Source organism: Gymnodraco acuticeps, unplaced genomic scaffold (assembly GCF_902827175.1).
Source record: "Gymnodraco acuticeps unplaced genomic scaffold, fGymAcu1.1, whole genome shotgun sequence".
Lineage (NCBI taxonomy): Eukaryota > Metazoa > Chordata > Actinopteri > Perciformes > Bathydraconidae > Gymnodraco > Gymnodraco acuticeps.
This window is the reverse complement of record NW_022990461.1, coordinates 580,670-603,566: the sequence shown is the minus strand read 5'-3', so window position 1 is coordinate 603,566 and position 22,897 is coordinate 580,670. Positions and strand designations below refer to the sequence as shown.

General features: G+C 40.0%; 1 protein-coding gene across 3 annotated transcripts in view; it reads left to right on the top strand.

Moving 5' to 3' along the window:
- The window catches only part of LOC117552565 (ephrin type-B receptor 1-B), a 170,548-nt gene that overhangs the window by 115,879 nt on the left and 31,772 nt on the right, over nt 1–22,897 (top strand). For all 3 annotated transcript variants that reach the window (XM_034226142.1, XM_034226141.1, XM_034226140.1), the window contains 4 exons: nt 4,499–4,623; nt 12,876–13,038; nt 17,512–17,620; nt 18,673–18,737. In XM_034226142.1, the coding sequence (XP_034082033.1) occupies nt 4,499–4,623; nt 12,876–13,038; nt 17,512–17,620; nt 18,673–18,737 (462 nt within the window). The remainder of the gene's footprint in view (nt 1–4,498; nt 4,624–12,875; nt 13,039–17,511; nt 17,621–18,672; nt 18,738–22,897) is intronic.

Here is a 22,897-nt window from a genome sequence, read left to right as displayed (position 1 = left end):
TGTGTAGAGTGCCCCTCCCTTGGGTCTGTCAGGAACAGTGTGTGCCTGTAGCCGGTAATTGATAATGCGGCCCAGGCAGCCCTAGCCCTGGTCAGTGGAGCGTGAACCAGCCTGAGAGGCAAAGAGGCTGAAGTGCACTGAGGTGAAGCTTAGCCCTCACACTCTCTGACGAGGGTAAGAGAGAGAGGGAGAGAGGAAATGAGGGAGGGAGGGAGGGAAAGCAGGATGTGAGAGCCAAGGGAGGCACACGTAACATAATCCATTCACACTGACAGGATAAACAGTGCCCATTCATTATTTAGTTACATTTGAGTTAACTCTCTGACACTCAAATCAAGAAATACTTTATCTGATTAAAACTGTAGAACACTACAAAACAGCAGCAGGCGACTACGTGGAATAAAAGAGGTCAGGGGCTTTATTCCTTACAGAACTCCGTAACCCATGAGTATTTATGCATGTGAAGTAAAAAGAGAAAGAAATTACCAAAAATAGTCTGATGAAAAGGATCATGTAGTTGAGAGAGGGTGCTATTTAATGCCTTTTGAGTAGAGGAGTTATTCAGAAAAATGGAGAATGGAGACCAGGTGGAGTGATGACTAGGCCTCAGCAGCGAGCAGGCCGAGAGCCAAGAGGCTGATAGGCACAAAATGTTGAGCATGGACTTGTGTGGCGCTGTATTTATGCCTGCAGACATGGGTGGAGACTCGTTTTACTGCAATCTATACAAACAGCAAAGCTTTGAAGTCATTATGAGCAGACGGCGCAGAATCGGTTTTTAATCAGACGTACTTGTATGTTTACAAATTGGTTTGGTTGGATTCATCTTTGGACTTTGAAACTTAATTATGGTTTATTTTAGCACCTTGGAGTAGTTTGTGATCATACAGTAAATTCTGGAGCATCTTTACATGGCAGTAAAGAGATTGATTTGTACATACGAGCTAAGCAATTTGTAATTTGCGACACTATTACAGTATAAACTTGATACATTTCTCTATCATGTCTTTTTTGATTTATTTATTAATACTGATTCTACTAAAAGCCTCTGAAAACAGCAAGCATAAACTCACATCTAGATTAAGAAGAACGTCTTGGTTTAACACTCAACAACTCAGCAACTGTAATCTACTTTAGGCTGTGTTTAGTGATTGGATCAGTTTATATTGACACAGCACTGGTAGCTACCAAAGCAAACAGCTGTGCAAACGGCATCTTATTCTGATCCAAATGTTGCTTTGCCCTGATTGGTGCAGTAAGGTATAAGGAGTCACATTTTCCAACAGAGCCCTGAATACATAAACCCAATAGGAAGAGCACAGAGAGCCAAGAGGCTGATAGGCACAAAATGTTGAATCTCTGAAGTGCAGTAACTAAAACTGTTTGGATGTTGGCAGAAAATGGTGTCGAACCACATAATTTATAGTAAGATGCAAAATCTTCTGCTACACAGGAAATTGTGCTTTTTTCAAGATTCAAGTTTATTTATATAGCACCTTTCAACACAAGGCAATTCAAAGTGCTTTACAAAAAACGAAAGACATTAGGAAAATGGCATTTAAAATCAGTCATTAGAAAGAAAAGCTAATAAAATAAACATTAAAAGAAAAAGTACATGGATAAAAGTTACAGTGCAGTCTAAGATATGAATAGTTCAATTAAAAGCAGCGACAAAAAGAAAAGTCTTCAGCCTGGATTTAAAAGTAGTCAGAGTTGCAGCGGACCTGCAGGTTTCTGGGAGTTTGTTCCAGATATTTGGAGCATAATAACTGAACGCTGCTTCTCCATGTTTAGTTCTGACTCTGGGGACAGAAAGCTGACCAGTCCCTGAAGACCTGAGAGATCTGGATGGTTCATAAATTCAAAGCTTTATAAACCAGCAGCAGTATTTTGAAATCTATTCTTTGACACACAGGAAGCCAGTGTAAAGACTTCAGAACAGGAGTGATGTAGACAAAATACCTCCAAAACCTTTAACTTGATGTACAGGTAACCAAAAGATCTCTTGGAAGTGTATATAGATTTAACTTTGCAGATGTTTAGAAACTTGCTCACCTACTGTCCAAGTCAGCACTGTTTGAGACATTTTGGAACTAGTGAGTTTGCCCAAGATTAGACATTTTAACATTATAAATGGATGCAAACATTTTTGATATCAGCTGCAAGGAAATGTGCTTTTTTTCCTCAAAGAGAAAAAAGTACAGATATTAAACTATGCAACGGCCAACCTCAGTGACAAGATATTAAAAAATGTGTACATTTCAACAGTGAGTACATTTGCAAGGCATCGTGTCAAAAAGACAAAGGGGAGTGGACGATGCGATGACATGTGACCCCTGTTCTGATGGTAAATTAGGATTGATTTCAATTCAGGTTAATTTATTTTATTTTATACTTGTAAAGTCCATAAACAAGAAAGAAAAAAAGGGTGTTGTACTTAAAACTAAGACCTTTATAATGCCTTCAGTAAAAAACAAAAGGCAGTTGTACTGACATTTTAAGATTTGAAACGACACACAGAAACAGCAGTATCCTGTTATTATGGATTCTTTCTTCCTAATGTCCAGTAACACAATCTTTGAGCAGCATGTAAGGAGCGATGAAGGGATGATGGAGGAATGGCAATGCATGGGACAGACACGTTGCAATGAGTAGGAAATTGCCATGTCCCTGGGTAACCGCCCATGTGGGGGCATTCAGGTGAACTAATGTAGGGCTGAAGGATATAAGAGTCTGTGCAGCTGGGCCAAAGCGATCGCAATGCTAGAACAATTTGATTCCAAACGGCTGAATAACATGTGGTGCATAAACAGATGTTTGTTACATAGAGAATGTATCTCTGTCAGTTTATTTGTATAGTATATACATGTAGGGTTCTTGTTTTGTTGATAATCAAGTACAGTCTGCTTTTTATTTGAATGGATGCAAACATATTTATTTTACTGCCACTGTGTAGTCATTTTATGGCTTATATGAGTTGCAATTAAATCAGTAATTGCTACTTGGTGTTAGACTCTATATCATTAAAAAGACAGTTTTGTGTAATTGTAGGTTACATCTAGATGGGCAAATAAAATAAATATTCTCTGTTCGTGTTAGGTTTTAACACAACTGAATGGCTCCGTATGACATTTAACATGCTATGATTAATACATGCATCTTTTAATATACATTATAATGTAATGTTAGATTCATGCCTACAAGGTTATTTTGCTTACACAATCATGGTAATAAAAAAGCCTAGTGAAGCTTTTATTAGTAACTGCATTATTTAAAAAATACAATTACAGTACATTAGCCAATTGCTTATATGCAGACATATTTTAAAAAACAATAACAAGTGACTTATTTGCATAATCAGATTAAGCAGATGTATACTGATTAAAATGTTAAATCTATATTTTAAAAAGCTTAGGAACCTAATAACTGCACCGTCTAGATGCAACACAGAGTGCTCTTATATTCTGCCCAAGTAGGCAAAATAACTCAGCCCAACAGCAGACTAAATCCACCACAATTGGTTGCTGGACTCACGCCAGGCTTGTGGCCGGAGTCCTGCTAACTGCGGCTGACAATCAGCCCATGTCCACACCCTCACATCTTTGCCAAAAATTGCAGCCTTGTTTTGGCCAGAGCCGGCATATTTTTGGACCTGCAGTGCCAGAATATGGCTGAATGAAGCTCTAATCAGCCTGACTCAGCTGGCTACCTGGGTGCTGATGAGAGTGAAAGTTGTTTAAACTTGAATTCTGTGCTGAGTACTGATGGCTGTTAATGATTTCTTCAAGGTACACACATGGGATGATATGTATTAAAGTTGTCCACTATTTATAAAATGTGGAGATCATGTCCTTACTATAATTAGATGTTATAAAAGTGATGTGAAGTACTGTTTGTCCTAGAGCTGGCTTTGTATACCAATTTATGATTCTAAAGTAAATAATAAAAATGGCTGAAAAAGGCTAACACAATTCTACAGTTTAATATCTTAGATTAAAATGGAAAGATGAGTTGCATGCATAACTCTCAGGGAATATGTCTATAACTGTTTTGTTTACAAACTATTTAGGTTGAGAGATATTTGTAATAATCAATATTATTAAAGAAATATATTCCAGGTTTTAAACCGGGTAACAGGGGCGCTGCACCCTCTTACTTTCAGCGTGCGCCCTCATACCAAAATGGTGATTTTCCCCGTAAAACTTTAAAGTGATGCCAGAAAACAATATTTCAGTTCGTCAAAAATGCTACAATTACTGCAAAGATATGAAAATCCTGTGAAATAGACAGTCAGATGGCATAGATACTGTAGCTTTGTTTTTACAAAGCTCGAAACGTCGCGTTGTTGTTACTGTCCGCGGCGCCATCTTGTATACAGGTGTCAGTTCTCGCGATCATTTATATTATATACAAGATCAGCACCACAGTATTGCCCTTATACTATATTTTTCTAGAAAAACCCCTGTATTCATTTTGTATTACTCTTTGTGTCCTACAGCTCCCTCAATAGTCCCCATCATGCACCAGATCAGCTCCACCATGAATAGCTTCACACTGTCATGGCCACAACCAGAGCAGCCCAATGGCATCATCCTGGACTATGAGCTGCGGTATTACGAAAAGGTAAGATACAGTGTGTGTGTGTGTGTGTGTGTGTGTGTGTGTGTGTGTGTGTGTGTGTGTGTGTGTGTGTGTGTGTGTGTGTGTGTGTGTGTGTGTGTGTGTGTGTGTGTGTGTGTGTGTGTGTGTGTGTGTGTGTGTGTGTGTGTGTGTACTGTATGTGTGGCTGTACATATTTGAATGTACATGGTATGTCTGATAGCATGCACAGTGTCATGTGTGTGTATATTAGTATGTATATGTATGTCAGCTCTTTCTGGTTTTGTCTCCTCTTCTCTACACAAACTTCATGTAAAGTCCCCCAAAGATGTAAACTCTACCAGATATCTGTAAGCAGAATCCCCTGGGTTGATAATATGTTCTTTCACTGTGTTCACTCCATCTCTCCCACTGTTCTTTGGTTTCTGCTGCTGATGAAGTGAATAGGTTGACCTCTGCTCCGGGCCCACTCTGCACAGTGCAGCAACCTGTCCTGCTGTGAAAATGCTTTGCATCTGGGGGGAGTCACATCGACCCGTCTGCTCACACACAATACGTCTGCTTTATTAAGTCGCCAGCCCTACCCCATAGCGCCTATGCTGCTCTAGTATTGACCTGTAGGCTTTTCCCAAGGCCTTGGACATAATGATACCAAGAGATCAGAGACTCTATCTTTTTGTTTGGGCTCTTGTTTGTCCTCCTAAAGCTGATCGATAGTTATAGCAAGGTTGATCGTGCATGCTTTGTCATCTTGAGCTAATACTTTATCCGAGGCTCGGTGTACCTTCACCCATGTTCTGCTCTCCATTTAAAAGACGGAAATCAATAGAGTTTTACAAATGTTTTTCTTTTTATGTTAAGTTATTTATTTCACACATACTCGTTTTGGCTAAGCTTTGTGGATCAATATTCACAGCTGCATCTTAAAAGAGTGTTTGTCACATTTAGCATTTTCTATCAGAGAGAACAACAATCATGTTTTTCAATTATGTTAGCAGTAGGAAACTCTGTGATCCAATATTAGCTGCAATGCTTGCTGTTTCCCCCTCTGGCATTGCACAGGTCATGAAATTGAATCTGATTGCCATAGCCCTGAGAAACCTTATCTGTCAGACAGCTTAGTGTTGTGTAAATAACACTTATACAGACTCCCATTAACTCGTGAATATCAATGAAACCTAATCCTATTGATGTTTATGTAGTATGTCTTCACACAAATAGATGAGCATGGCGTAATCACAAATTAGTGAATTAACGAGGACAAGGTGGCTAATTGCACTGGGATGATTCAGGTGACGGAGTTATTGCACTCTTCGCTGTCTTTTTGTTCCTTCATATTCCCCCTGTACTAACATGTACAACCATGCGAGTGTGAGTAACACACAGTAGGTGAGTCAGAGTGATTTCTTTGCAGCTCACTAGGCTGTGTGAGATGAGGTCCTCCCTTGACACTCTGTATTTTGGATCTGACAAGGCTTTTTATAGGCTCCAAACAGACTTTTCCTCACCCAGCCACTGCTGTCCAAAGTGACACTGCTGATGTGTTTTTGTGCCTGATTGAGCACCAACCCTTAGAAGAAGAAAAAAAGCAGATGGTGGCAAATCAAATGCCATGTGTGTAATTTCCATAGCAGTTAAGATTTATTATACAAATGCATGATACATTCTCTGCATAAATCTTCAGTGTCACACCAGTTGGCTTGGGTTATTTACATGCATGTTTGGCCTGCTTGTTGAATATGGAGAAGCAGGGAATTCAATTGCATTCCATGAGGTCAGTCCTGCCAACTCTCCATTGATTCTCTGAATGCTTGAGAGGTCCTGACAATCTGGAAGTTTCACGCAGCCGTAAAGTGATGATGTGGCCTTTTAGTCATAAAAGGCAATAGTGGAGGAATGTATATCATGTCTTACACACATCCCCAGTGCCATGGGTAATTTATAGGCTGGATAATGCAGTCATAAAAATAAGCATTTTTATATAAAAACGGCCCTGCTATACCTTCTCTTTTATGCATTTCACCGATGCATGCATTCATCTGTGAGTAGTTGCACTGTTCATGGTTCAGGAGTTGATTGTCTCAGCGTGCCTGGCACAGTCAGCCAGTCCTTAGCACAGCAGAGAGCCGTCTTTCTGTAGACTTCATCTCAAAGGAAGCCCTATGCCCATTTACAAGAGTGACTTCTTCAGCAGCACGGCATTGTGACTACCTCAGGGTAATTCTAAAAGAACATTCAGCTTATTTTTCTTTTTACAACCTTTTCTTAAAGTCGGAATTGTCGGAATTGTATCCATCAAGATAATAACATATTTCTCTCAGACTTTTTTAGATGCAAGAACCAATTTGAACATACGTAATTTTAAGTAGTTTCAGTAAGTAAGTAAGTAAGTAGGTAATTTGTAAGTATTAAATAAGTTATAAAATGTGGAGTTGTCATGAGAAAAAAAGTCAATAGATGGTTTTTAAATGTGAACTGTGCCGACATGGTTGTTTTACCTTGACTGCTTGGCACCCAGACAATAGAGACATACGTTTTACGAGATTGTACCCTAGGCAGCCGTTCTTAATCTAAAGGCTCTTCCAACTGCTACACCACCACTCTTCACCTGAATGTCTTTGTTCCCAAAGCAGTGTTATGGTAAGGGATGGCAATCTGCAACCAAAAACACTAGGTGCCACCAAATCTTTCACAATGTCCCTTTTAGGTTCCAGTGAGACAATTAAATACGATCCAGAAAGTCAGGTTAGAGTAACAGCTAACAAGCACCACATATGTATAACGATTTGTGATACTTTCAGACATGATTTCCCAATGTGTATGTTGCAAGTTAAACATATGCCAGAACAGTGGAGTTAAGAATGTAGTCCTGAAGGCACTTCTCTCAAGAGGATTCTCAAGAGGATTCTACCCTATAAATTGGATAGCAAGATGAAATGAATTCAAGTTTTTCAGGTAAAAAGTAGAATCTCATGCTCCCAGTCTCTATTTTTCTCATACCCTTTTCCTGTGGTTCCCTGAAGTTTGCGGGAGGGTGGAAATAACTCAGCATAGCGAAGGTCAGGCCTTCCATTAAGGCTGGAGCAGATCAGCCAGTGGCTCCAGTTACTGATGGCTCTGTGTTTGTTGTTGTCAGAGAGAGGGTGGGAGCTTTTGCCAGTGTTCGTGTGTGACTATCAGCAGTAGTTCAGGTGTATTCATTCTGTATGACAACAGCACTCGCATGCAACTGAGTGATAAAGTCAGGTGCAAACACGAGTGTACAGCACGTCTCCAAGATCTGCAGCACACTGACCTAGCTCCATCTGCATTTTTGGCACTTTAAAATCCCTCTTGTACTTTACATACAATTAGCGATTCCTCAGAAGAGAGGCCAAGAAAAAGTATTTATTATTCTATTCTTCTCTCCCTGCTAGCCCTCAGAATCGACCACAACACTTTTGTAGACACACACAGATTGTGTACAGACAAGTTTAGATTTTTAATGGAACCTGTGAAAAGCAGGACTTGTGCTGCACTCCCTCGGTCCCTATTCACATTTCGTCCTTCAGACTGCCTTCTTCCCTCCCTCTTTGTTTGACTCCCACCCGCTCACTGAGGCCTCCTTGTTAGTCTCCAGGTGAATGGAAAGCATACAAAGAGTCATCTCAAAAGAAGTTGGCTGCAAAGAAAAAGACAAAATAACTAAAAGCGCCAAAGTAAATTTCCCTTCAAATTGCACTGTAGATAAGATGATGCTTCTCACCTCTCTCGTAGCGTGCTCACTAGCATTAAGCAGGTGTTTTTGCAGGACCTGAATACGATAAAAACTTTTTTTTTGTTATGCCATATATCAAATCAAATCAAGTTTTATTTATATAGCACATTTATAAACGATTTTTGGTCAAGCCAAAGTGCTGTCATATAATAAAAATAGCCTACAGTAGAGACACTTTACAGCTAATACAACAGCACAGATTGTTCAGAATATCAGTATGAGAAAAATGACACCCTCTCTCCTTATATATATATATATATATATATATATATATATATCGTTTGCAGCAGGTAACCTATTGATTTTGCATTATTTTAGTTTATGTATTTCCAAAAGGCGTTTATGGGGTTTTAATGGAATTAAATACAATATTTAACAGCATTTTAATGATAATAATTATTTTTACTTTAGATTAGAATCTATGTAGTAGTATTGAACATTTGCATTTGCATCTACTCAATAAGATTTTAATTGTTAGTCAATATTTGTCAATTTTATTTTTATTTTCTTTCAATTCAATTTATTTCTTAACAAAGATACAAATAGAATGTTGTCCCTCATAAAACTCCCCAACCTATCATGTTCCCTTTGTGTGTTTCTGTGTGTGTCTGTGTGTGTTATACTTGCATGCGTTCATGTGTGTGAGCCTGTGAAGAGGACACATGGTATTCACAATGTCTGTCTTTGCGCCAGGTGGCCATGCTGTCCATGCTGTCCATGCTGTCCATGCTGTCCATTTTGGGTGGTTGGCATTATTTGAAAATCAGACCCACGCATTCAAACAAAAAGACACACAACAAACACACACACACACACACACACACATACACACACGTCATATCATGTCAGGTTAGTTCAATAGTCCAATATCATATAATGTCTTGGTTGCCTTTACAAACAATCATCGGCAATGGTTTTCATTGGCAAACTCACAGCCAAAAACCCTCTGAATGTAAGTGGGAACAGGCAGAAAGGATCTCCCCCTCTGCAGTCTGCTGGCAGCAAAATGCCAATTGTTGGAAAATTGGCAATTACAAAAATAAATTGAAAGTTTTAACAAGAAAAAGTATTGGAGTTCCACCATTATGATTATAATAGATACAGTAATAATGTAGTACATCTAGCAAATGTAGTCAAATCTTTAGAATGGTACCAATTAAAGCTAGGGAGGTAGTTTAATTTTGATAAGCAACATATTCTCTCCATCTTAAAATGTGTTGTTGCTTTGCAGTGTGGGCAGTTGTTATCAAAGCTAGAAATGCATTCAGGATATTCTGAGTTGGAATCAGGTTTGCACCAAAGGGATGTAAACACATCTGTATTTGTAGAACAGCCAATAAGCACTTTCCGTCACTAAAATGAGCTATGATTGTCCATGATCTCACAGGCTAGCTTTGAAAGCCTGAATAAAGCCAAGAGGAGATGCAGACGTCTAGTTTTCTCTCAAACCATTTGATTTACAATATTCTAAAACGTTAATTATCTTCCAATGACGCCATTACTATACTGCCTACCCCCTGTTTAAATATGTCCACATTTGCCCAGTAACTCTTGTCAATGTGGTTCCAGGTAGTTATAGTTTGAGTAGCTTCAAGGTTGTGTCTTCCTGGTCGAAAGCACTTATTGTAAGTCGCTTTGGATAAAAGTGTCAGCTAAATGCAATGTAATGTAATGTAATGTAGTACACATATTGAGAGAGAAACCAATGTACAAGTTGTGTAACAATCTTGCAAAGTTTGTCCCCGGGATTTTACTGAATGCTGCCAAAAACAAACTCCACGTGGTACATCCTGTCTGTCACCTCTGGCAATGCTTTTGATTGGCTGTTCTGCCATCTGCCTTCCCACCTGCAACACTCTCTTTATTTAGCGAGTTAGGGTGTGGCCCTCATAATCCCCATTTGACTGGCAGCAGGAGAGGACCTCTCGTGGTTGGAAGTCCCTCCTGGCATGGCATTTTATTGGCTATCCCCTAGCTCGCAGGAGGGCCAAATGCCAGCTCATTTTTAAGTGGCAGATGTGTGTGAGTGTGTGTGTCTTGCACATAATCCCTCTTTGACTGGCAGCATGAAAGGGCCATTCCTAGCTGGTGCTCCCTCAAGGGATTCTCCCCCATGGGCGGTTTGCCATCTGTCTGCTCACCTGTCCTCCATTCAAACTCAACAGATGGGGGTGTGGTCCGGAGAAATTCAGGAAAGACTGATAGAAGGAGAAGGCAATTCTTGACCCCAAGTGGTCCGTGTGCACTCAACCATGTCTTATACCAGATGAATAGGTGGCTCCAGTGTCTCATGGGGTTTCATGTCTTTTGCATCACTTTCAAATGTACAAGCTGCCTCTTTTCAATTCTAAATTCACAATTGTATTTGTATGCAGCACAGCAAAGAGGTGACAGATTGTGGGATCTAATGGACAAAAGGTCTGCGAGATGATTAAACTCTCTAACCAAGTTACATCTAGCTTTCTGTTTATAAACATATTTTTCCTCTCCGAAGCCGAATGTAAGAATGTTGATGCGATGCTCTCCCATCCCAAGCACAAACATTTGTCTTCATCAAGCCCAGAGTGTCCAATAAGAGCTAATGTGATTGCACAAATCATTATGTGGGGTTGCTCCGTCTGCTCAATGACGGAGCAACCGGAATGATTCAATTACACCAATCAGATTGGATAATGATTTCGATGTGGGTTGCTTCTGCCTCGAGTTTCTTATCGCTTCCTGCCATCATCTTTCTCCTCCTCCTCGTCACCCCCCTGCCCCTTGCTTCCTCTTTGTCTATCTATCTTTCCCACTCCACACTGTTGTCAGCTTAGATTTTTTATTCATATTTCCTCAGAGCAGTCAAACATGTATTATTAGTGTATTTACCAAGTGTAATAAAAACAACCTGTCTCCATTTACACATTTCTACTGACACAGGGAATTGCGCCCCCCCACTTTCAACTGACACAACAGTGTGTCTGCATCTAGCTATCAGCAGCCTGCAGTGGTGGGTGTAGTGTAGGTGCAGTCTTATTGTCTGGCTGTCATATTCACTCTGGGTTGGGGAAGGTGACAGACCTAAGTAATTGCTGATCCCCCCCTATCAGATACCTCCAGCAAGCCACAAACGTTACTGCAGACTTAAGCCTGGAAAAGATAGAAAGAGATGTATGATCAGGACGGCATGTCCTACACAGTATTTTACATGATGAATGACCATAATGTATGCCTACATACAAACATGCTTGTTAACTTCCAGGATCCGAACATACACTGAACAAAAATATAAACGCAACACTTTTGTTTTTGCTCCCATTTTTCATGAGATGAACTCAAAGATCTAAAACATTTTCTATATACACAAAATAACCATTTCTCTCAAATATTGTTCACAAATCTGAAAAAATCTGTGATAGTGAGCACTTCTCCTTTGCCAAGATAATCCATCCCACCTCACAGGTGTGGCATATCAAGATGCTGATTAGACAGCATGATTATTGCACAGGTGTGCCTTAGGCTGGCCACAATAAAAGGCCACTCTGAAACGTGCAGTTTTGCTTTATTGGGGGGGGTCTGGGGGGGTCCGAAAACCAGTCAGTATCTGGTGTGAGGGGTAGGGTTAGGGTAATGTTGTGAATCGAGTGGCCTGTGTTCGTCGTCCATAACATACGCCTGCCCATAACATAACCCCACCACCACCATGGGCCACTCGATTAAACTGCCATACAGCACATCTGAAGAGACAATATTCTATTACTGGTCCGAAGTAGCCGTTGTTCTTTGTAGTTAAAAATAAATGATTCCTTTTAATTACCACATTATGTATGTGTGCCAGTGTTTGTGAGTGGTGTGCTTGTGTTTTCATGGGTATATGCCTGCTGCAGTGTTAGAAGCTCAAACTGACCAAAGCCTTATTAAAAACCGAAAGCAAAAACATATTACTGTTTGATATTTAAATTGGCCCTTAAGACATCATTTTTAACCTGTTCAACCCTGAGGCTGTTTTTCAGGTCTCAGGCTCGAAAATCACATTCCCAGAACAAAGGACCATATCTTCCCTTCTAAAAGGGTTAGGGTTAGAAAAGTCAGAATCAATATACAGTAGATGTTTTTTATTTTAAAGAAAATTCAGATTGAACATAGTAAAAAACTGTAAATTACGTTGCCCCCCCCAGTGCTTAAGAGGTAAGAGAGCTTCAGTACCCTTCTTTATCTTCCTAACCCTAACCCTATTTTTCTATGCTATCTACTGTTTTCATACATCTTCTGTCAATGTTGTTTTTTGAAAACAGCACTTCCTATATCGCTGGTTTACAATATACAGCCTAAACTGATTTCATCCAGCTTTGGTCCACTTTCTCCGTGCTATTTTCCCAAATATACAATGCTTGGTAAGTCTGTTTGTTTCCTCACTGTCAAACTACACTTGTTTTGCCTGTGTGTTATTTTTTAACTTTGTGGGTAAACACTTTCCAGCTGACGTCTTCCCTGTAACTCATCTCTAACCTGCTCTCTGTGTGTTTGTTGCTCTTTTCAGGACCATGCAGAGATGAACTCCACCATCCTGCGGAGCCAAACTAACACTGCACGTGTGGAGGGCCTCAGGCCGGGTACAGTCTACGTCGTACAGGTGCGAGCACGGACTGTGGCTGGCTTTGGCAAATACAGCAGCAAGATGTGCTTCCAAACCCTCACAGATGGTAAGGATCCACGAGCCAGGAGAAACAGCTCTCTGTGTGTCTCTCTCTTTCTGTCTCACACGCACACACTCACACACAAACTCTTTTTGACACTATTGTCGCTCTTTGTCTGTTGTTGCATTATTATTCATAGGTGAGATAGAGGGGAACCGTAATGTTTGATTGCACTTCTATTTCTACAGCTAGATTAATTTCCTTCACGGTCAGGTTTGTATGTGGGTGCTTTGAATATGTAGAACGCTGAGTGTCTTTTGTTTGTGCAACTAACTGTGCTTGATCCATAATGCTTAGCTAATTGGTTTTTCACCCAGCCTTCTGTTGCTGGAGAGTCGTCCCAGAATGCATAGCTGTGATTAGTAGTTGATGAGATTAATTTTTCTGCCATGGGGGGGCTGGATTGTTGGAAAGGGAAGTGGCTGAAGAGAAGCTGCAACACCTGCTGCACTGGCAATGCTGCGGAACTAAGTTTATTAGTGTAAGAAAATGTGTGTGCTGGGCTGGTGACAGTAAATAGCCCTTCTTTGTGTAGTGTTTTTTCATAGACTTTCCAGGCAATAAAATGTGTTCTAAAATACACACGATTAACACGATTCAATCTGGATTAATTAAACATTTGAATGGATAGCAATTACAAGATTTGCAATTACAAGTGCTGCCTCGTTGTTCCCTGCTGGACTGCTAGCCTACATTCCAGGTGTGGCCATAGCTCATAATGTAATGTGTGAGTAATGTATCAAAGACAGGAGTGACATTTGACTTCTTGTATTGCGTTAATTAAGATGATAATAATGAATAGGATGCTGATGATCTTGAGGGAGGAGAAGATAGAAAGGATAATAATGGTGATGAAGGTGATCTTTGTGACTCTTTAACTGCGCAGAGCAGATGTAGGGTACCTTTGAATCACCCTGACGGTAACAAATGATCTCTCCCTCAAACACTTGTGCGTGTTTCCATGCCCTCCCGTTCAAGCAATCACTGTTTGCGGTTCATCTGTTGGCTCGCTTCCATATAGCACGATATTCATCAAGACAATTAGCAGCAGACTCTGGAGAACCGCTGACAATAATACCCACGGCTCTACCTCCTGCCCCTCCTGCCAGTTTTCTCTCCCCCCCCTGTCACACTACTCGACTGTCTCCTCATGACACCAGCAAACTGTTGTGCTCCCTCCATATCTTTTCTTAAAACATATAATCCCCTTTGTCACCCTTTCGGCACGTTTTCATACACCTCCATAAGATGTCTTTTTGCACCTCTCAAATCAAATCAAATCAAGTTTTATTTATATAGCACATTTATAAACGATTTTTGGTCGAGCCAAAGTGCTGTACATATAATAAAAATAGCCTACAGTAGAGACACTTTACAGCAAATACAACAGCACAGATTGTTCAGAATATCAGTATGAGAAAAAACGACACCCTCTATCCTTAGACCACATCGTACAAGGAAAAACTTCCAGAGAAAAACCCACAGTTTGAGGGGAAAGAATGGGAGAAACCTCAGGGAGAGCAACAGAGGAGGGATCCCTCTCCCAGGACGGACAGACGTGCAATAGATGCCGTGTGTAAATCGAAGAGATAATACATTTTACAGCATATAGACCGAATGTTAGGAAATGCATGTGTTCTACACACAGAAACACACATACTCGCAAGCAGTGTAGACTTGATCGGCAGGTATGATGAAAGATAACTGATTGGTCCATCAGTATGGTTAATGATGTCAGAGTTCTCCAGTTTTCCAATAAACTGAGGCCACACTAAATAACTAATTGTAATAGGAGCCTATTTGCGACAAAAACAGGTAGCTGCATGATTTCTGTCTGTCACAGAAACACTCCATTCTCATATGGGTGAAGGGGAGATTTATCTGGACTTTTCATGCCTGATATGCATCATAATAAAACAGGAAGACTGCCTGGAAGCTTGAGAAGCCGGAACATCATTCACACTGTTCACACTTGAAACACACTTGATAAATGGGCAAGTTAAAAGAGTGAGCAATACCTGTCACATTGAGTTTCCTCATATATCCCAGCTCTCACACTGCTTGGAAGATGCATAATTCTCCCTTTATCACTTTAATCCAATAGGCCCATTCTAGACGGGGGATTGGATTTAGAAGCTGCTGATTTGCCTGCAGCATGCAAAATCGTTGAATGCTTTAAATACAGTCTTGGAAAACATGAGGGAATACAGGCACACACAAAGATAACTAAGGATTCTGCTGTGTAGAGTTTTTAGGAAGGCATACTGTACGCCAGGGGTAGGCAAGTAAGTTTGGCCGTGGGCCAATTTTTTGCTGAGCCGCAAGATGGCGGGCCAGAACATAATCAAAGCCTAATTCAAGGAATTGATTTTGGTAAGAGGGCGCAGCGCCCCTGTTCGCCCAATCCAGAGCCTTTGGCTAGACCTGCCCAAAGGGAGGCTCGTCCTCTCTAGCCCCATTTCAGTCCCAAAGCCAGGGATATTATCTGTATTTTAACAGACTTATCTTTTAAATTGAGGTGTATTTATTGTTCTCTTCAAAGTTTATTTTTCTCTGAAATTGTAGGGAGGATGGTCCTCCCTTTCCTCAATGGATGAGCCTCCACTGAGTAAAGTAGAGTTATTAACTAGGTAGCAGTGTTATTTAACATACTTTTATTCTGATAAGTATTGTCAAGTTCTCTGGGTTTTTGGCATTTATTTGAGTGTTTGCCCACATTTGAGAGGCTTGAGGGACAACTGGAATCCTTTTTCCTTTTCTTTATTTCAACTTTTCAAGGACACATTAGGTCAGGTTGAAAACCTTTAAAAAATATCAAAGGACAAAATAAATCAATTACAGCAGTTTTGCTTTGCAATTTAATATATTATAACCTAAATTAATCAGTAACCAAGTATTTTACTCAAACTCAATGTATTTAATAGTTAAATAAGTAGGCTACTTTAATTGACCTGGTTCCCCCCAACCACACATTTGCCATATGTGACCCGCTCTATCGAAATCAGTCGGAAGTCGCAACGGCTCATTTCAAAATAAACGTGGATTTGCGTAAAAAAATAGTTTTTCAGGGTTCGGGTGTTTTTGTTTGATTTTAAATAAACAAAGTCTTGGCTTTCAGAATATGGAACTTTTATTTCCAAAATCACATGATAAATACATGTTTGAAGCTTGTAAAGGGAAGATGACAGCTCTCCCTCGCCACTCTGCTCTTCCACAGCGCCGCTTCCCCTCCCTCCGCTGACATTATGAATGTAAGCTGATATTTCGGGACATAATTTATTTTACCGGACAAATTTGAAACTTACCGGTCATGTTTCAATAATAATAATAAGAATTGTGTAGCAGAGTTTCCGTTAGCAGGTAATCACCGGACTAGGACCGGATATGCTGATGTTTAAAACTCAGTTAATGGGGCTCATTTTTATATTGCTTCAGTTTATAATCGTTACAGATCAAAAAATTCAGATTCATTTTTCAATAAATGATTCCACAAACAACATAATTATTACATTCAAACAAACTACTTGTAGTAGATGAAGTACATTATTCAAAAGTTTACATTAACTTTGAATAATAACACGGGAGAAACGGATGCTCTCTTTTCCCTCTCTCTCTCTCTCTCTCTCTCTCTCTCTCTCTCTCTCTCTCTCTCTCTCTCTCTCCTGACAGCCCGTCAGTTTCTCATGCAGCTTGCTAAACAGTGGGCGGGGCTTCAGGTGATTATACAGGGCTGCGTGTCTCCGTCAGACTCAGCAGCTGATCTGATCTCTCTCTCGCGTCCGGTTATACTTCACTCGCGTGTATGTCCATCTCGATCAGATCCAGCTCTCCTGATCGGCCTTTATAGAGAGCACCGATCAAACTATTAAGAGTGAATATCGGCCGATAATGACCGGGGGCCGATCGATCGGCCGCTAACGGAAACCCTGATGTGCGACTGTCGGTCCTATGTTGTAAAAAAAAAAAAAAAATCTCAAAATAATATTTTATTTTTTAATCTCAAAATTACGGGTCAAATATTATTGCTGGCGGGCCAACAATGGGCCGCCTGTTGCCGACCCATGCTGTACGCTGTCCTCTGAACTCCTGCCAGCCTGCCCCAGCTATAAAACATGTTTGGGCTACACATGTGATTGGCAGTAGATGCCTTCCTTTCAACACGTAAGAAAAAACATTCCAAGGTGTACCTTGTGTCCGCTTGTTTCTGACAGGTATAGCAGCTGAGCAGGTTTAGAGGCCCCCCTTTCACTTTCTCCCCATCACTCTTATCCTTCTCTGTCACTCTCTGTCTCTTTCTAGGTCAGCCAGTCTTGCTAAAGCTTACTGGATTTCAGTCAGCACCGCTCACGGAGAGATCTATATGGTTTCTTTGTACAACAGTACACCCAGTCTAACCATTCAACTATGCCTCTTCTTATTCCTTATGCTATGTATGAGCTATTCTCAAAGTCTGTTCTTGTGCTTTTTTGTGTAACACAGATGACTTCAAGTCTGAGCTGAGGGAGCAGCTTCCTCTGATTGCAGGGTCAGCGGCAGCAGGAGTGGTCTTTATTGTTTCCCTTATCGCTATCTCCATCGTTTGCAGCAGGTAACCACTTTTTACTTTTTTCTGTCTCTTGCAATACATGGCAGAAAAGGCTGTAATTAAATGACTTATTTGCAACATTTTTCAATGACAGATTGAATTGTCAACAAAATTAATTGAGTTGTTCTTAATGCTTCAAAGATTTATTTCTCAGGAAGAAAATAGGAACAAATCCAGTTCACCTTTGCTAGTGTAATAACAGCATATAGCGTCCTGGGGCACTCAGCAAATATAGGGAACATAATAACATTAACCCCATGCCATCCAATACAGAATCCCTGCATGCGTTCCCATTTGCTATTAACTATTGAAAGACAGATGGCAACGCTGCATGAAAATGGATTTCCATCACATTGTGATGGATTGTCAATGTTTCTAATCAGAGTTTAGCCATACATAAAACCACTTTGCATCTAATGCATTATTCAACCGTCATATATTTAGATACTGTATCTTCAAAGTACTGAAATACTTTGATACTGAAACTCATTACAGTTTTTGAGACATTAGAGATCTAGCCAAGCCCCCAGGTCAAACTGGAACACACAGTATGTGAGTTCATTACATAAACGTGCTGCACATTTAGTCATAGCAATCATTTTTATGGTAAGGACAGCTAAGTTGACACATGCACGGAGAACCTAACAACTCCTACTTTGCCATGTTAAGTAACTTTAGTCAAGGCAATTTAATTTTGCAGCAGTTTGTCACACTGCTGCTCTGCTTTAAATATATGAAAGTCGAATTTTCTGCAGTGCTGTGTGCAACTTTAAGCAAGTGTTCATGAAGCAGGCCAGGCTCTTTTGATGCTGAGGCAGACTAGACAGATGAAAAGCAGAGAGATCCTATCAAGGTCTAATTAAAAATCAGCTCATTTTCATAAACTTATTTTGCCATTGCTAACCCTCTGCAACTGATTCAATTTCAGCCACGTCATTTTTAGACCATACAGAGAAACATGAAAAGTAATAAGGCCTCGTTTACACTTCCTTTCATCTTGTCATCTCTCTCTTCCCTTTCTCTCTCTTCTCTCTCAATATTCATTGCTCCCTTAGGAAAAGGGCATACACCAAGGAGGCTGTGTACAGTGACAAGTTGCAACATTACAGCACAGGAAGAGGTAAGTCCAAACTAACACTTATAACTCCTATAGGCCAGTGGTTTGTCGGTCCCAAATGTTTTGTTTGTCTGTACCTATTTCAAACCCGAAAAAAAAAAGAAAAGTAAAAAGATCAATTTGTATTTTGATACACCATACATATTTTGTTGAGAGATTGTTGTTTACATGTCCTAATACCAAAAAGAGACATTTAGAATGTTGCGCTGCCTAGGTGAAAAATGCTCTTTTCTGAGAGTTTTCATATATATTATTTATATACCTAAACTATATGCCTTTTACATACATATAAATAAATACATATGGATGTATGTGAATCATGGGCTCTTACATAATGTATTTGCATTAATGAAAAATAAGTGAGGTACAGTAAAAGACAAATCCTCACCTGAGGTAGTTGTAAATGACATTTCGGTTATTTAATACAATGACACTGACTGACAGTCGTATCCCAGGGCTGTATGATGCTGTGATTGAGTCATGTTTTAAGCACTCCGCGGGCACCACCTGATGAGGGGAAGGAGCCTGAAGGGACACACACATAACCTCCATCACACATGCATCATGCATCATCACATGCCCACATACACACTTAAGGGTGTGTATGAGATTTGTACCACAAATGAAAGCCCTACTGCCGACTTAGCAGTTTGAAAAGGGGCTCACTCGAGGGTATAGAGTTTTGTTGAGCCTGACCCAGCAAAGCGTTTCAGCACAGTTACTTTGTGTCAAAAAGCTTCAGCAGTGGCAGCCTAGGGCTCGTTAAACCTGCTGTGGGCAGAGGAAGTTTTGTCACAGGCTATCTTTTGTTAAACAAAATGCAATTAACATGAGTGGTGAAAATAAATAAAGATCAGAGAAGCTTGCCGCCCTAATCACAAATAAGCAATATGAAGCAGAAAATAATTAAGGGATCCTATTCACAAGTTGTTCCCGTCAACATTCACATCGCCAAACCTCATGAAGTAATTTCCCATCCCATGATGTATTGTTGTCTTCTATTCTCTAAAGATTTGATTGGCAGTTTTGTAATTACAGTATTCAACGCAACCATTAAATAGCGCAGCTCAGCCAATTGTTTTGGGTGAATCTCCAAAAATGTGTTACAGGGTTTTAAACAGCTGCTTACTGTTCCAGCTGTTGCCACACAAGTTAGGTGATGTCTCTTCATTCCCAGAGCACCTAATGTGACAGGTGTCAAGAGGGATGGTGCTCATACTGTAAAATTAGTATGTGCTTCGTGGTGTGGTCATGGTTATGAAAATTAGACCTCTAACATTATACCAGTGGGTGGGATGTCATGACAGGCAGGGACCCATGCGTGAACAAACACATCATTCCAACAGATGAACCAAGGACTGCTTGTGTGGCATGGATGATTTTTGTTTTAATTGTACACATCAGTGCATCATCAGCGTTCATCTCAACGTATCATACACACCTCTCTGCGTCAGAGCATATACAATTTCTCACTTTTTCCACTTTTCCACACATCAACAACCTGTCAACACCAGCTAATTAACAGACAGACATTTCTAAGCGCTACATGTTAACTCTATGCCCTAATGCTTCTCTGCAGATGACTTGCAACATATCTTTAAAACACTAATGTTCAAACCCTGTATGTTGCTTTGTAGCTTCAGCTGTTGTTTGTGCTTCAGCATCTGCTGCTCACACTGAATGAGAATAGGATTAGAAGGCCTATTTTCCACATGTGGTTATTGTTAGATGCCAAATACATTTGTATATAGTTATTTTTGGTGCCACTGCCAATTGCATTTATAAATGTAAAGTCAACGCATTAGCTGAGGCATAGATAGTATTGGTAAGAAGCCGTAGAATATTGCGACATTGTACTATAGGTCTGGACTAGCAGAATGCCTGATAAAAAAAACTCACATCTGTAACAATGTGACTGTTAATCCCAGACAATGTTTAGATCCCCTCTGTGATTCCCATGCTAATAAGCTGCGCTGTTTCTGACAACAGATTTTCTGACATCAAACGATGGATAATTAGTTTGTGTTTAGGAAATACACTCAGCTCATTATAATCACAGAGCCACAGAGGAGATTAGTGTGCATCTCAGATGGACACAAGCGGGACTGAATTTACTATAGGTGTACAGTATCCTGAAATTGTGTATGTTCATTTCTCAAAGTAGTTTATCTATATATTGAAAATATTTAAATTTGAATATTGTCTGGGAAAAGGAATAAGAAGGAATTATGTTTTTGGTTAAAAATTCATAGATATATAAATTGTTCATTAAAGATGAAAAGATAAGCATTTATGAAGCTACAGTTTCACATTGCTGTTTGTCCTAAGGCAATATGTAAATTCTGTGCAGTAGAACCAGTAATTTGATTGTACCAATAGCCAGTAATAGTTTAAAGTACGCATTACTGCCTTACAGTTGATTTGTGGATACATTAGGGCCATTCAGTTAACGAGCAGGGCAGACAAATACCAGGCTAAATGTTGGACATTGGTGAAAATAACATGGTGCAGTGCAGTAAACTGTAATTTATAATTCAGGTCAACTTAATAGCCTTAACTGTTTTTAGCAATTGTGTCATGGCCTAGGGAATTTGTTTAGATTTATAATCCAAATTGAGTTTTCATCCATTCCTTATGCGGTGATCTAATTGAAAAATGTAAAGTATGTGTTGTCCCATGAGTCATTGCAGCAGCCGTGCATTTTCTCCCGACAGGATTGCTATTTTATATCTTGGGTAGAAAATAGAACTGACGTTGGGATACTTTTGCTTCAAACTCTTAAATGAAGGACATATAAAATATTAAAGAAGGAATCTATTTTTAATCTGATGGCCATAAAAGGATGAGTCCAGTTTAAGAGGGCTGTACCACGGGGAGGGAGAGAGATAAACTGTTTGCATTTTAAATTAAATATGAATGTGGGCTCTGGACTGTGAATCAGAAAGCAATGGGTGTACGTACTCTATGTGTACGTGGCTGTACGTGCATGAGATTTTGTGCGCATGTTTCCTCATATGTTTGTTGTTGTATATGCTCCCTTCAGAGATCTTGAGTCAGAAGCAGTGGTGCTGCTGGGAGAGCAGCTTGGCGACACTTGTATATATAACAACTTTACGGAATGCAAAGCTCCAAACCCTCTGATGGATTAACTTGAATCCAATCTGTATGGAATCTCTAATGAGCAATTACATTCACACAGACAGGGTTCAAGGCAATTAGTGCAGTAACTAGAATCAGCTTTTAGTCAAGAGCGAGGTGAGGCACCTTGATCCCTCCAAGACCAGACCTTATCTTCTTCATGTCTCTCGAGACCCCTCCCTCTATCTATCTATGTGGCTTATGCAAATAAGCAGGCACAAATTGACATGATGGAGATGGGTTTATTCCAATCATGGCTGCCAAGGTTTTGACTAAACGGCTGTGAGAAAGAGGGCTGCCCTTGGGTGTCACTGTAGAAATGATGATTTGACGTCTGCTTGCTCGCCCTAATGTCCGTCGTGTGGCAGTGGGTATTGAATTTGTTTACAAGTGTTTTTCAACACTCTTTCCCCCCCTTCCTCCGTTTGCAGACATCTCCAGTCTGTGAACTGATTCATCTTTTGCAGAGCAGCATAAAAAGAAATAGTTGATAGCGCAGTGGTTTTTATCTCTTTATGAGCTCCTATAGGGAAAGGCTTTGGGGACAATTGTTTCTACAGCTATCAAAAAGAAGACAAGCTAGCGTAAGGAATACACGTTTAAAAAGAAAATAAAACTGTCCACATAAACTCTTTCCATATACTGTATCCCTTCATCTTTCTCTCTTTTTTTTCACTCCAACTACTGAATCATCAAACCACCATTTGCATTGTATTGCTTTACTCTACTAGGGGCGCTCCTGTAATAAGCCAATAACACTATTTAATGCGTGCATTATCTGCTAATATTTATTTGCATAATATAGTGCACGAACCTGTCTCTAAAGCGGACCATAGACTAAATGGAGTTATTATCCTTTAAATGGTTAAGTGCCTGTTGTGATTGTAAGTGATGCTGTGTCACACACTGATTTAGGCTCTGACTTAAAGGGCTATTGCATTCATTAATCATTAATACCATCATTAGCCAAGGAAACAAAAACAAAGAGTGTCTTCTTCTCAAAAGCTTATTGAGCACTTTGGTTA